At 40.1% G+C, this 13,934-nt stretch overlaps 1 protein-coding gene across 3 annotated transcripts in view; it reads left to right on the top strand.

Moving 5' to 3' along the window:
- CEMIP (cell migration inducing hyaluronidase 1) overlaps positions 1 to 13,934 on the top strand; it is a 120,348-nt gene that overhangs the window by 94,370 nt on the left and 12,044 nt on the right. For all 3 annotated transcript variants that reach the window (XM_073568667.1, XM_073568670.1, XM_073568668.1), the window contains exons 18-25: positions 2,004 to 2,135; positions 3,382 to 3,417; positions 5,353 to 5,508; positions 5,598 to 5,778; positions 11,814 to 12,029; positions 12,188 to 12,399; positions 12,963 to 13,148; positions 13,516 to 13,720. In XM_073568667.1, coding sequence (XP_073424768.1) covers positions 2,004 to 2,135; positions 3,382 to 3,417; positions 5,353 to 5,508; positions 5,598 to 5,778; positions 11,814 to 12,029; positions 12,188 to 12,399; positions 12,963 to 13,148; positions 13,516 to 13,720 — 1,324 coding nt within the window. The remainder of the gene's footprint in view (positions 1 to 2,003; positions 2,136 to 3,381; positions 3,418 to 5,352; positions 5,509 to 5,597; positions 5,779 to 11,813; positions 12,030 to 12,187; positions 12,400 to 12,962; positions 13,149 to 13,515; positions 13,721 to 13,934) is intronic.

Below are 13,934 nucleotides of genomic sequence, written 5' to 3'. Positions count from 1 at the left end.
TGTGACCATAAGTATGTAGATCACATATATTCAGTCACATCACCGCCTGCTTGCACTTGGCTATTATGGGGAATTGTGACATAGAGCGAATGCAGATTTTTGTCCCAAGCCGGACAATCCCATTACTGATCTCTTGGGTTATATGTATCTTCAGCATCCCATTCTGAGCACGTCCACATCTCTAGAAGCAGTTATATGACAGAAGAGGTGACCTGTCTTTGTCTGCACTGCAGGTTCCCTTACACATTAATGTCAGCCAACTCTACCGATATTGTTCGTTAGGATCAGTCGACAATATAACATGTTATGGGGCTTTCAGATTCCCTCCCAGCAAGTGATGTCCGGGAAGACTGGGCAGATTGAATTTTACCTCCCCCCAACCCTTTTGTCCTTCAAGGTATAAGTTGCCTCCAGAACTGTCTTGCATTGGTTTTCTGTGCTTTGAAAACCAGTCGAAATGTTCGTATGTATGGAGGAGCTGGGCAAGAGAAATTGCAGTTTGGCCAACAACTATTGCATATGTAAAGCCAGGCTTAAGGCCTGCTATATATTTGACTATACTACAGTCAAGTTTAGTTAATTCACACCTAGCCAGCTTCTCCTTTATTAAAGGGGTTGTTCCAAAATAGATACAGAATAGATGATTAAATGACTGATTGATGGGACTCAAGCCCTTAGTTTCTTCTCACTATACAACCACGGTGAGGAGGAGCTGCAAAGGATCAGCGATCTAGTATTGATGGTGCTGCTTCATTCATAAACTATGGGGTTACTGGAGATGGCCTCTATCAGCCCACAGACTGGGAATGGTTGAGTGGTTGAGCATGTGCCCTGCTGGCCCTTCCAAACTCCTGCAGGTGTGCAATATGGAGGAACATGAGACTCTGGACCCCCCATTCTAGGGATCCCACCACTGTGTCAATAAGGTGATAAATAAAGCCATTTCTTATTTGCTAAAGGTCACATTTTCTAGGACATGATTGACATTTCCATAATAATCATAATCTGTTGGGAAGTATCTTTGTTGTCTAGTGTCTAGTGAGCAGTAGGCAGAAGAATGGCAATGTAAGAGCAGCAGAAAGCTGACATATTCTGGTCCTTGTCCCAATTTGGGCATTTACACTAAGCGGTTATCACTGTGATCATTCTAAAATTATAATAATAATTGCCTGGTGTGGACAGACCTTTTATAGTAAAGATGATTATCTGTCTATAGTAATACATGCTCATGAGAACAGGCACATAGCCAGAACATATCAATAAAATTAAGCTAAACGTGTCACATACGTTTAAAGGGAATCTGTCACCAGGTTTTTGTCTCCTAATCTGAGAGCAGCATGATGTTGAGACACAGACACCGATTCCAGTGATGTGTCACTTACTGGGCTGTTTGCGATATTTTTTTATAAAATTACTGTTTTATTATCGGGAGATTATCACTGGCGTACTAAAACATTCTACCATGTATTCCTCCATCTTCATGAGCCCTATATAACCTCACCACTGATTTGCAGCTTTCTGCCTACGTACAGTGTAGCGGTCAATCAGTGGTGTGGGCAGGGTTATACAGAGCTCTGCACTCAGAGAACTGCTAGATCTGCAGCACATAAAACAAGGATTTGATCAAAACTGCATCACCCAGTAAAGTAAGTGATACATCGCTGGAATCAGGGTCTCTGCCTCAACTTCATGCTGCTGTCAAATAGTAAAACAATTGGTGATAGATTCCATATAAATGGGCTTTATACAAAAGTTGCAACGTAATATTACTTTATTTCTTTTATCTGTTATCTAAATATTTATCTTATGGAAATTAAGGAAATGCCATGGAGGCCAGAAAGTAGCCGACTGTAATCCAATACTTACACGATATCATTCTAATAATCAAAAATCCAGTCTGAATTCTTGCTTTGCAGTAAAACAATAAAGTACATTATTAAAATACAGTTGTTAATATCCCCGGGCCCTGAAGTCTGTTTTTCGTATCTTTGACTCTTGAACAGGTATGGGCCGCATCAAGATGCTGATCCTTTCAAGCCAAGAGTACCTGCAATAATCCAGCACTTTATTGCTTACAAGAACCAGGACCATGGCGCTTGGCTGCGGGGAGGAGACGTTTGGCTGGACCACTGCCAGTACGTTCTGCATTTTTACAGCCTGTGATGTGAAGCCTCTTGTTTATTGTATGAGTATTGCAGATAAGCTGCTAGAATAACCATTGACAGATGGTATTTTTAATAAAATAAAGAATGCTACATAACCTAGAAGTAGAAGAGCAATATTAGATTACTTTATATTGTCTGATTAACCCAATATCCATAAAACTTGATTTTCATCTTTACCATCAAAAATACATAAAACAGCTGGAGTTTTCCATCTAGATGTCTGTTCTTTTAACGAGTGGGACACCAGGATAAAAATATTTTCCACCAATTAATCACTAACCCTGAAATTCAGGAAGCGCCAAATATTTGCAAGTTAAAAGTGAGCGTAAAGCTTGGGCGGAATCCAGTTGTCTCTTTTGCTTTCACGATGGAGTAGTTTTGTTTCTGTCCAGTTCCTGCCCAAACTCTCTCCCATCATCCGAACCTTTTAACGGGGGTTTCCACCTTCAGGGACGTTTTTTTTTTTCTTAAATGCAATATATTTAGGGCTAAAATTCAGTTTTGCAATTGGATTTCATTAAAAATGTGTGAAAAATAGATAAATTACTATTTTATCATGTACATAAAGTAATGAAAGTTAAACACTAATATATATTCAATAAATGCAAAAAATAACACATTTGGCAAATAATATTTGGTTCTGTCACCTCCCCAGGGCAAGCGACATTGCACATAGTTGCTGTACCCTCTGGGTAATAGACGGGGAATGGGGGGGTGTCAGATTAATGATTTATCAGATTACAGCATTCTGTGATTTTTGTGAGTCATGTGAGCGGTTCTGCTCCCTTTCCCTCCGAAAGGTTTTGCAGATCTCACATCCACATAATTCAGCTACATTTTATAACTAAGTAGACAACAGTTTTACCCCTCCCAGGCATTTTCTTTCCAGAATACTGATATTCACATGCTGAGATGAAGGATTTGTGTTTCACTATTCAGAATGGTGAACACTGATGATCTTAATCACAGAAATATCATATATTTTACATAAGGTTAGTGCTGGTGTGAAGGATGCACCCGCCTGTGCATTCATATCCTCCGTAACATTCCTGGGACTGCATATTAGAAACCAAAAAACTTCATATATTCATCGTGCTATGCTAATATGGGATTTTAGCAACACACAAAAGCCAAAGCCAGAGTTGATGACTTGTAGTATAGTTGGTATGATTACAGAGTTTCTCCCTATATATTAACATATTTTTTCTTTTTTCAGGTTTTCTGACAATGGAATTGGTTTAACACTGGCCAGGTTGGTATATTAGCTATGCATCATTATTTGACAGCTCTTTTTGTAAGGCTGTGTGCACATGTAGCGTTCTTTTTGCGTTTTCGCGGCAGTTTTTACACGTGAAATCGCCGCGAAAACGCAAAAAAAAGCATCTCATGCAATCCTATGGGATTCTGCAATGCTGTGGATTTTTCCGCTGCGGGATCGCATAGCGGAAAAATCCGCAGCATGCTCATTCTTTTAGCGGAATCGCGGGGATTCCGCACCCATAGGATTGCATTGAAACGCTCATTTTACGCATGTGGCTATGCCCACCATGCGTGAAGTGAGCGCTTCATGTGCGGGTGGTACCCAGGGTCTGGAGGAGGGGAGACTCTCCTCCAGGCCCTGGGTACCATAATCCTATGAAAAATAGAATTAAAATAAAAAATATTGTTATTCTCACCTTCCGACGGCCACCGGAGTCCTTCCAGCCTCTTTCCATGCTCCCGGCATCTTCCGGTCCCAGTAATGCTTTGCGCGAATGACTGCGATGACGTCGCGCTCTTGTGAGCGTGACGTCCTCGCAGGTCCTTCGCGCAAAGCATTACTGGGACCGGAAGATGCCTGGAGCGCTGCAGTGCAGATCGGGGGCCGTCGGAAAGTGGGAATAACAATATTTTTTATTTTTTTAATTATTTTTTAAATCCTATCTTTTACTACTGATGCTGCATAGGCGGCCTCAATAGTAAAAAGTTGGTCACACTTGTCAAACACTATGTTTGACGAGTGTGACCAACCTGTCAATCAGTTTTCCAAGCAATGCTACAGATCGCTTGGAAAACGCTAGCATTCTGCAAGCTAATTACGCTTGCACAATGCTAGATTTCCCGCGAATTTCCCGCGGCAGGGAGTTGCAGAATTGTCGCAGAAATTTCCACACGTGTGCACATAGCCCACAAGTTTTTATCAAAGTTGTGCTTCAGTGTTCTTTGTGCTTCCATTTCGCACAATTTTCAAGAACTCCACTTGCTGTCAGTTAACAAAACATTCTTGACACTGAAGATCTGACACAGAGGATTTTTATGTGTATTGCTATCTTTCTTCTGACATGCTGAAGCATAGCGCAGACTGTCTTTGTGCAGTTAGCCAAAAGTGTAAGTTGGGAACCTTTCCGAGAGCATACTTGAACATTCCCATAGGTCCCCACTTACCAGATGAAGGCCAAAAGTGTGTTCTTTTGGCTTTTCTCTTGCCATTTGCATCTGTATAACGTTTATTTTACTGTATAGGAAAGTGCTTCAGACTTCTCCTTTGTATAGAGGGGGAGACTGCAAAAAATATATTTTACAAAGGGTCCCTGTGGTGGATATATGTCATTGCATAAATCCAGAATGTGGCCACTGTTGGGCGTTTCCCCCCTGAGCATATACACGAGTTAGGCCACAAACACAGTGTGCATTTAGCCTTAAGGCCCCCATAGTGAATTTGGCAGGACTAGCTAAAGTAGTGTCAGGGAAGAGAAGGATCGGGCAGTTGGAATTTTGATGCCTGGTTTCTTTGCTTTCAAGGGACATAAGCCCCTGCCAAATGGGTCTGACAGTGGCTTTCTCTTCTGGTTGAAAAAATGCATTAACTCTTGGTCAAGCCAATTCAATATCTATGTGGGAGTCGGGAGAGATAGCAGTTTACTGATGACACGTTTGGCCAATACCTATCTCACGTGAGTGGTTTAGTCAGCTGGACATATGGACAGGTTTTCAGCATCTTAATGTAAACTTGAACATTTTCATTCACTGACAGCAGAGATATTGTAAGTGCAAACACTATAGTGGAAAGAACCTGAGAGAAGTGCCAAGAAAGTAGGTTAGTTAGAAAGGTGCTGAACTTTTCATTATAGTATGATTTAACTGCATGCACATAAATCATGGAAACCCCCTACAAACACTTCTATAATTCTATTTTTTGTTGTTGTAGTGGAGGAACCTTCCCAGATGATGACGGATCCAAGCAAGAAGTCAAAAACAGCATATTTGTTGGAGAAAGTAACAATGTGGGAACAGAAATGGAAGACAACCATGTTTGGGGTCCTGGAGGACTTGATCATAATGGGAGGACGCTACCAAAAGGAGTGTATGTACTGATATAAATATATATTTTTCTTTATTTTATAAGCTGTAGTAGAAAACTGTAATAGTCTATGCAAACTTATCTCCTTTTAGGAACTTTCCAATCCGTGGCATACAGATTTATGATGGACCAATCAATGTAGAAAATTGTACCTTTCGCAAATTTGTCTCCTTGGATGGACGTCACACCAGTGCAATTGGATTTCGTCTAAATAACTCTTGGCAAAGTTGCCCAAACAACAATATGACCAAAATTACATTTGAGCAAGTACCGGTAAGTGCGTCTAAAAAATGCTGATACACAAATATCAGCGATGTCAGCAGAAGCCTTGAAGATGTGCTTCAGAAGGTCACCAGGTCCCAAAAAAGCTTCATAGACACTCATTGCCTGTTTATAGCATAAACTTTTAACCTATAGTTGTAATAATTAATGTCACCGTTTAGAATGGAAAAGGGCAGCTTGGCACAAATGAGCTTTGAGTGGCATATGTATCTGGAAACCCTCCTTTAGCAATGAATGCCAGATCTCAGGTTCTGGTTTTCAGAAACTTCACTGTAACCTATGCCCTACTGTTATTTTCTTACAGCACAGATTTTTCTCTTATGAAGCAATCTGTCACATTTGTGACTGATCGTTCCAGTGAAAGCGAAATAATTATTAGATAGGGAGACTGGTATTGCAGCCAGATCCTCAGGCCAAGTCTGAATGATATTACACAAACGATGTCTGTCTGATGAAATGCCAAGAAGTCATAGACATTGCCACTGAATTCCATCTTTTACTGTATTTGTATAAGCTATTTATCATGTGCAGATACGTTTCGCCATGGCATTTTTATTTTATTAATATGTAACATACATTATAGCTGTACAGTATAATATCGCCGTATTCAGGTGCAAAATTTGCAATGTTCCAGCTTCAGACATGCCATGCCATGCCACTTGCCATTAGTATTGTGAGGAAAGAGGGAGACACAAGCGCAATATAGGGTCTTATCCCACAAATACAGTAAGCGGTTTGACAGAAAACTGCTCACCTGGTAGTAAGTATTCAAAGCATGTATAGATAAGGGATGCTGCAGATCCACAAGTCGGTCACCAACTATCTGAAACAGAACTCTGCAAAGGAATACGTGGATTTCGTCCGCACTGCCCAAATGATGAAATTCCAGAAGGTTAATAAAGTTCGACAGTGGTTTATTCTACGCGTTTCAAGGTTTTTTGCAACCTCTTCTTCAGGAAATACCTGAAGAAGAGGTTGCAAAAAACCTTGAAACGCGTAGAATAAACCATTGTCAAACTTTATTAACCTTCTGGAATTTCATCATTTGGGCAGTGTGGACGAAATCCACGTATTCCTTTGCAGAGTTATGCCTCTTGCCATGTGACAGGACAGTTAAATGAAAGTCTCCTCATTTAAAGGGGTTGTTGACTACTTTTTTTTTTTTATTGATGACCTCTCCTTGAGATAGGACATCACAGTTAGATCAGTGAGTGTCCGACACTTGGCATCCCCACTGATCAGCTCCGTAAACCAATTAGTGGCTGCCGCTGGGTGCTACCGCAACTCTGATCTCAATAATAGAAGCTGGTCCGCAGTACCCAGCAGTGGTCCATAAATTGGAGCTGCGCTGTTATGGATCCGTAAAGTGTTTCATCTGGCCACTGACATGGGTAATAACTGCTGCTCGGTGGGGATGCCATGTATCGGACAACCAGGATAGGTCTTCAATATGAAAGGGGTTAAAAGTGGTGGAGAACATCTTTAATGTTGGGTTCCATTATTATAGGATATGCCATAACAGTGTGATCAGTGGGCGTCTTAACCTTGAATCCCACTAATCCATAGAACAACATCTGCTGGATAAATCATTGTAACACAGCTACACCCAAATTAACAAGGCTGTCTTGTGGTTCCCCAGACAGTGGGTTTCTGGGAAAGTTGCTGTGCAAGGAAAGACAATGAGAGAGGCTTCAAAATATTAAGGATTTGAGAAGTTCAATTCTACATCTATTGTCACATTAATAAACCATGGTCAACTTCTTAAACAGAAAGAGCATTAGGCATAGTCCCTAAATTCTAGATAGTTGTAAACCTTGAAGTGACTGTCCAGCCAAGATCTGAAGACTGTATTTATAGTGGATGGATATCTGCTTATTTTCCTTAATATATTACGTATCCGTTGCTTTTTAACTTTGCCCTATTAGGGTAGAGCTGGGATCTGTGACTACAGCTTTTCCACTGTGCATACAGAGAGTCTAAAGTAGTCTGGAACACACCCCTCCATCATCATTTGTTCAGGCTGCTTTCTCCTCCCCCACCTATGGCTCTGACTTTTCTGATTGGTTGAGTACAAGTCTATCATAAGCTCAGTGTAAAGTCAGAACATGGAGAGATGTGTTATATGAAGTGTAACTGATAGCAGTCCTAAATAGGGAGAGGCTTTGTAAACCCTCTCTAAAAGTTTGTAGGCCTGGCAAGTTTAAGTTTCCTGATGTTGGTGATATAAATATTGTCAAGAATAGGAAAAATACAGATTAATATCCTGCCAGTGAGAAACAGATGACATACAGTAAAGGTAGTAAGCTATAGTAAGGACAAGACTGGAGATGTAGCAGGGCTGTCAGTGCAATGGCAGTGTTGGTGTGTCTCCTACAGAGCACTGCAGATCCATCATTAATAGGTACGTTATACACTGAAGTCTGGATGTAATAAAGGATAATAGTGGATTGTTCCTAACATAAAATGAACAGCAAGCACTTCTGTCTGACTCATACACATAATACAGCTCTGTTATCTATGTCATTGATGTCATCTGCTTATCTCTCTTAATCCATGTGTATGAAGTACCATATAATCGGGAAGAGATCAGCCAGGATGATTCATGGTTCCCTCATACATCACTTCTAGTATACTGGGTTGAAATATTTTCCTGAAAATGTGATGACCTGTCTGTCTAGATAAGTAACCTGAAGTGCTTCAAGGGACAGCTGTCATCAAAAAGGCTCCTAGTTCATGTTTTTGCACATATAATTTATTACTATTTATTTTTAGAGCACCATTGATTCCATGGTGTTGTACATGAGGAGGGGTTAATAATGATAGACTGGTACAGAGGGAATAGGACCTGCCCTTGCGGGCTTACATTCTACCGGATGACGGGGAAGGAGACAGTAGGTGAGGTGGCGGGGGTTATTGCAGGCTGTAGTGAGGTGACAGCAGGGTCAGTGCAGTCTGTAAGATTTCTTGAAGAGATGCGTTTTCATGTTCCCATCTGAAAGTTCCAAAACTTGCCGATAATCGGGACGTGTTGGCGCATAGAATTGCAGAGTATTGGGAATGCTCGAGAAAAGTCTTGGAGGCCATTGAGTGAGGAACATATACAGTGGGTACGGAAAGTATTCAGACCCCTTAAAATTTTTAACTCTGTTTCATTGCAGCCATTTGGTAAATTCAAAAAAGTTCATTTTTTTTCCCATTAATGTACACTCTGCGCCCCATCTGGACTGAAAAAAAACAAATGTAGAAATGTTTGCAAATTTATTAAAAAAGAAAAAACGAAATATCACATGGTCATAAGTATTCAGACCCTTTGCTCAGTGTTGAGTTGAAGCACCCTTTTGAGCTAGTACAGCCATGAGTCTTCTTGGGAGTGATGCAACAAGTTTTTCACACCTGGATTTGGGGATCCTCTGCCATTCTTCCTTGCAGATCCTCTCCAGCTCCGTCAGGCTGCAATGAAACGAAGAGTGAAAAATGTAAAGGGGTCTGAAGACTTTCCGTACACACTGTAATTGTGGATAATATCCTTAATAAGTGCTAGGGATGATATATTATTTACACTATATGTATTTTCTTTGTTTTGATCTTTCTGAATGTTGTCCTTGTGTATTAATCAGATGGTTTCTTGTGGATATTCATTAGGTTCCACCATTGTTCAACCATCTGAGAACACATAACTAAACTTCATCTCCATACTGATAGCTGATTAGCCTGTCAATGCAACCTCACATTCCCTGCAGACCTATTGTGAATGTGATTGGTCAACTCTCACTGCTCAGCTCCAGCTTCTAGACTCACTCAGATATGTATAAAAACCTTGAGACTCCTTCACTCCTAACTTAAAGGGGTTAGAATCATAGAATGGTAGAGTTGGAAGGGACCTCCTGGGCCATCTGGTCCAACCCCCTGCTCAAAGCAGGATTCGCTAAATCATCCCAGACAGATGTCTGTCCAGCCTCTGTTTGAAGACTTCCATTGAAGGAGAACTCACCACCTCTCGTGGCAGTCTGTTCCACTCATTGATCACTCTAACTGTCAAAAAGTTTTTTCTAATATCTAATCTGTGTCTCCTCCCATTCAGTTTCATCCCATTGCTTCTAGTCTTTCCTTGTGCAAATGAGAATAAAGATGATCCTTCTACAATGTGACAGCCCTTGAGATATTTGTAGACAGCTATTAAGTCTCCTCTCAGTCTTCTCTTTTGCAAGTTAAACATTCCCAAATCCTGCAACCTTTCCTCATAAGACAGGGTTTGCAGACCGGTCACCATTCTGGTCGCTCTTTTCTGAACTTGCTCCAGTTTGTTGATGTCTTTTTTAAAATGTGTCCAGGACTACTATATTTTTTGTACTACACATCAAAAGAACTAACAGGCAGGTAGTTGCTAAAAGAGGCAACAACCTGCCTGTTCTACCTGGTGCAAGTCCAGAGTGGTCAGTGACTGCTTCTGCCGACGATTCAGCTGCTCCATGTCAACAGAGCAGCTTTTCTCCTTCCAGGGTTCTCTGTCGAAGGGGCGTGACTGCTGATGTCATGCTGATTGGCAGCCAGTTCCCTGCAGTTAGGCAGCAGGGAGATGGCTGTCAATCAGTATGGCATCAGCATTCACGCCCCATTACCATAGCAAGGTGGAGAAGTCGCCGCTCTATCGATATGATGTCAGTAGAAGCTGCCCTGTGATGGCAGACTTTGGAGCCAGGCACAACAGGCAGGTAGTTAGCAACTAGTACAACAGAATAGCCCAATACCTTACAGAGAATAAATGGCAGTATCTTGTATTGATAGTCTGCCATAATATATGGTTCCACTCCATACATACATATATATTCAGGAGAACAGGAGTGATTGAATCCAAAAGGATTTATTTAATATCAAGCAAATTGCCAATTTATTAGTACAAAAACATATAAAAATATATAACAATCATAGCACAGTTGCACATAGTATATGACGTCAAAAAGCCAGGAGAAATATGTGTGGATAATCAACAAGGCACCATCATGCTGAAGCTCATTGTGAGGGTATGGCCCCTAAATGAAAACCCGCTATCTCTAAAGTAAAGTGTTGTCAAAATCATAGTAAGTCAGTAGTAGCGGTAGGGCCTCACACAAAAGCTCAGTACGCATAGAAGATGGTAACCGTGTAACACGTTCCATAGTACGTCATTATACCAAAATGGAATCAAGGAGCTCCTTGATAAAGCGCTATTGGGAAGCACGAAACGCGCGTCGGAGCGTTCGTGTCACCACCTGGGGGACTTGTGCACCATTAGGTAAACGTTCCTGTCTTTTGGCTACCTCCCCATTTTGGTATAATGACGTACTATGGAACGTGTTACACGGTTACCATCTTCTATGCGTACTGAGCTTTTGTGTGAGGCCCTACCGCTACTACTGACTTACTATGATTTTGACAACACTTTACTTTAGAGATAGCGGGTTTTCATTTAGGGGCCATACCCTCACAATGAGCTTCAGCATGATGGTGCCTTGTTGATTATCCCCACATATTTCTCCTGGCTTTTTGACATCATATACTATGTGCAACTGTGCTATGATTGTTATATATTTTTATATGTTTTTGTACTAATAAATTGGCAATTTGCTTTATATTAAATAAATCCTTTTGGATTCAATCACTCCTGTTCTCCTGAATATATAGGTAGTTAGCAACTACTTGTCTGATAGTTCTTAGGCCTGTAGTAAAAACAAATAATAGTTCTGAATAACTCCTTCAAATTTAGTTTTCCAATAGGACATTAAAAAGTGAGAAATTGTAATTTATTTTAATTCACCAAAGAGAATATGTAACAATATAATATGAATTATCACTCCAATAATATAAAAAGCTAAGTCCTGTGTATTGTTCTATTATGTTGATCAATGATAATTTAGTGGTATTTTCAGCAATTTAACAGTTAAAGAAATGTGTTTGGTTGCCGTTTCCTACTTGTCATCGAAGTCATACACATATTTAATGTTTTCGTGTACGTCTACTAATACATAATGCACTTGATGTCATTTCAGATTTCCTCTCGTGTTTTCTTCGGAGAGCCCGGACCATGGTTTAATCGAATGGACATGGATGGAGATAAGACCACAGTTTTTCATGATGTGGATGGCTCGGTGTCAGAATATCCAGGAGCATTTTTGGTAAAGGAGGACAACTGGTTATTGAGGCATCCTGATTGCTTAGATGTCCCAGATTGGAAAGGGGCGATCTGCAGTGGCAATTATGCTCAGGTACTACACTGTGTGAAAAAAAACATTTAACATTAAAGAAAATAATCTTTACTAATGAGGTCACGTTTTACATCACTGAATGTTTTTCTATCATGAGCATATGATATTACATCATAAAATGCAGGCTAAATATAACCTCTGTGTCACAATCTATATAGATCTATGTCCAAGCCCGACGACCAGCTGATGCAAGTATGACAATAATTAAAGACGAATACCCCGAACATCCATTGCACTTAGAAGGAGCACTTGGAAAAGGCCATCATTACCAGCAATATCAGCCTGTCATCACTCTGCAGAAAGGCTACACAGTGCACTGGGATAAGACCGCCCCTGAGGAGTTGACTCTTTGGCTTATTAACTTCCAAAAGTAGGTCATGCTCGTATGTGCATTATTCTCGCTAAACTGAATTGGTTATTGCACTTCATCTAAAATAGCCGAGAAGAAATACGTATTGCCACATCTGTTTGAAGGCATCATAAGTAACAAGAAAGGCACGCAAAGTTCATGAATCACAAGACATGGTTTAAGTAGCACGAACATTTCCCTTGTGCATTATTATGGCTATATTACCAAGTTACTGTCCTCCTGAGAACATTAGTCTCCAAATAAGAGTCTTTTGCCAAACAGCTATTAATGACTGCCGAGGTGAATGTTTTAACATTTCGGATACGATTCATAAAACAAAACTAGAAAGATAAAACTTCTAACCTGAATTGCTCCTTATGGTGTTGTTATTTGTATTCCCGGCACTATGAAATGGTTTCTTTGGGTTAATTGAAGTGTTTTTCTAGAATTTCGTGCAATGAGCTTTCAAGCCAGGAAAAAATAGCCATCTCAAAACGTAATATTTTTCTTGGCCACTTGATTCTTTAGGAAATTTGATGTTAAGTTCTTATTACTCGTGGTAACACATGATTCTCCTATTTTAGGAATGACTGGATTCAAGTAGGATTTTGTTACCCCAAAGGGACCACATTTTCCATCCTCTCAGACATTCACAATCGGCTCGCAAAGCAAACATTCAAGACGGGAACCTTTGTGCGCACATTCCAAATGGACAAAGTGCACCAGGCATACCCTGGCAGGGGTTACTATTATTGGGATGAGGAGTCGGGGTATGTGATCTTTTTCCTTTATCTATATCTAGGAAAAAAAGTTACAAAGAAAAGTTAAGATAAAGTTCATAATAGACGTCTGTATAGAGTTTTGTCCAATGCATTAATTTTTGCAGTTGCCTACCAGTATGCTGGGCGTTGGTATACTAGACTGACCCAACTGTTGGATGCATATACTAACATAATAAGCAAAGTTCACTTTCATCAAATGTTGCAACACAACCATATTTTGTAAATTGTAGTCATTTTTGTATGTATATTTGTAGTTTACCCAAATATTATATGTATAATTAGTTTTCACAATTTTGTTCATAGAAACATAACCGAAAGCCAGACATATTTTTACATGTATACTGTTTTCTTGCAGGCTGCTGTTTTTAATGCTAAAGGCTCAAAACGAAAAAGAGAAACTTGCATTTTGCTCAGTAAAAGGATGCGAGAGAGTAAAAATCAAAGCCAACATCCCTAAAGGTTCCGGTGTCAGTAACTGCCAGGCTTCAGTCTACCCTAAATATTCCCAAATACCCATAGTGGATGTGTCGCTGCCAAAGAAACTGAGCGGGAATGATCTGGTAAATCACTATGGTTATGTTTTACGAGAGGCGGGGTGTAATCTTTATTTAATGGGCTCTGTGCTTTGTGGTGATATAATATTGTCTGAGGGAGAGATTTCAGTAATCGTAAAAGTTAATCTTTGTGTACTGGGAAAAAAAAGTTCCTAAACAATGTTGTAATATATTATAGATGACACAAACTATGCTTATGTTTGGTATAAATGTAAACTGA

The sequence above is a fragment of the Dendrobates tinctorius genome, unplaced genomic scaffold, assembly GCF_039654945.1.
Source record: "Dendrobates tinctorius isolate UK_male_01 unplaced genomic scaffold, ASM3965494v1 ptg000022l, whole genome shotgun sequence".
In the NCBI taxonomy this organism is placed as follows: domain Eukaryota; kingdom Metazoa; phylum Chordata; class Amphibia; order Anura; family Dendrobatidae; genus Dendrobates; species Dendrobates tinctorius.
This window is presented reverse-complemented; position numbering and strand designations above follow the sequence as displayed.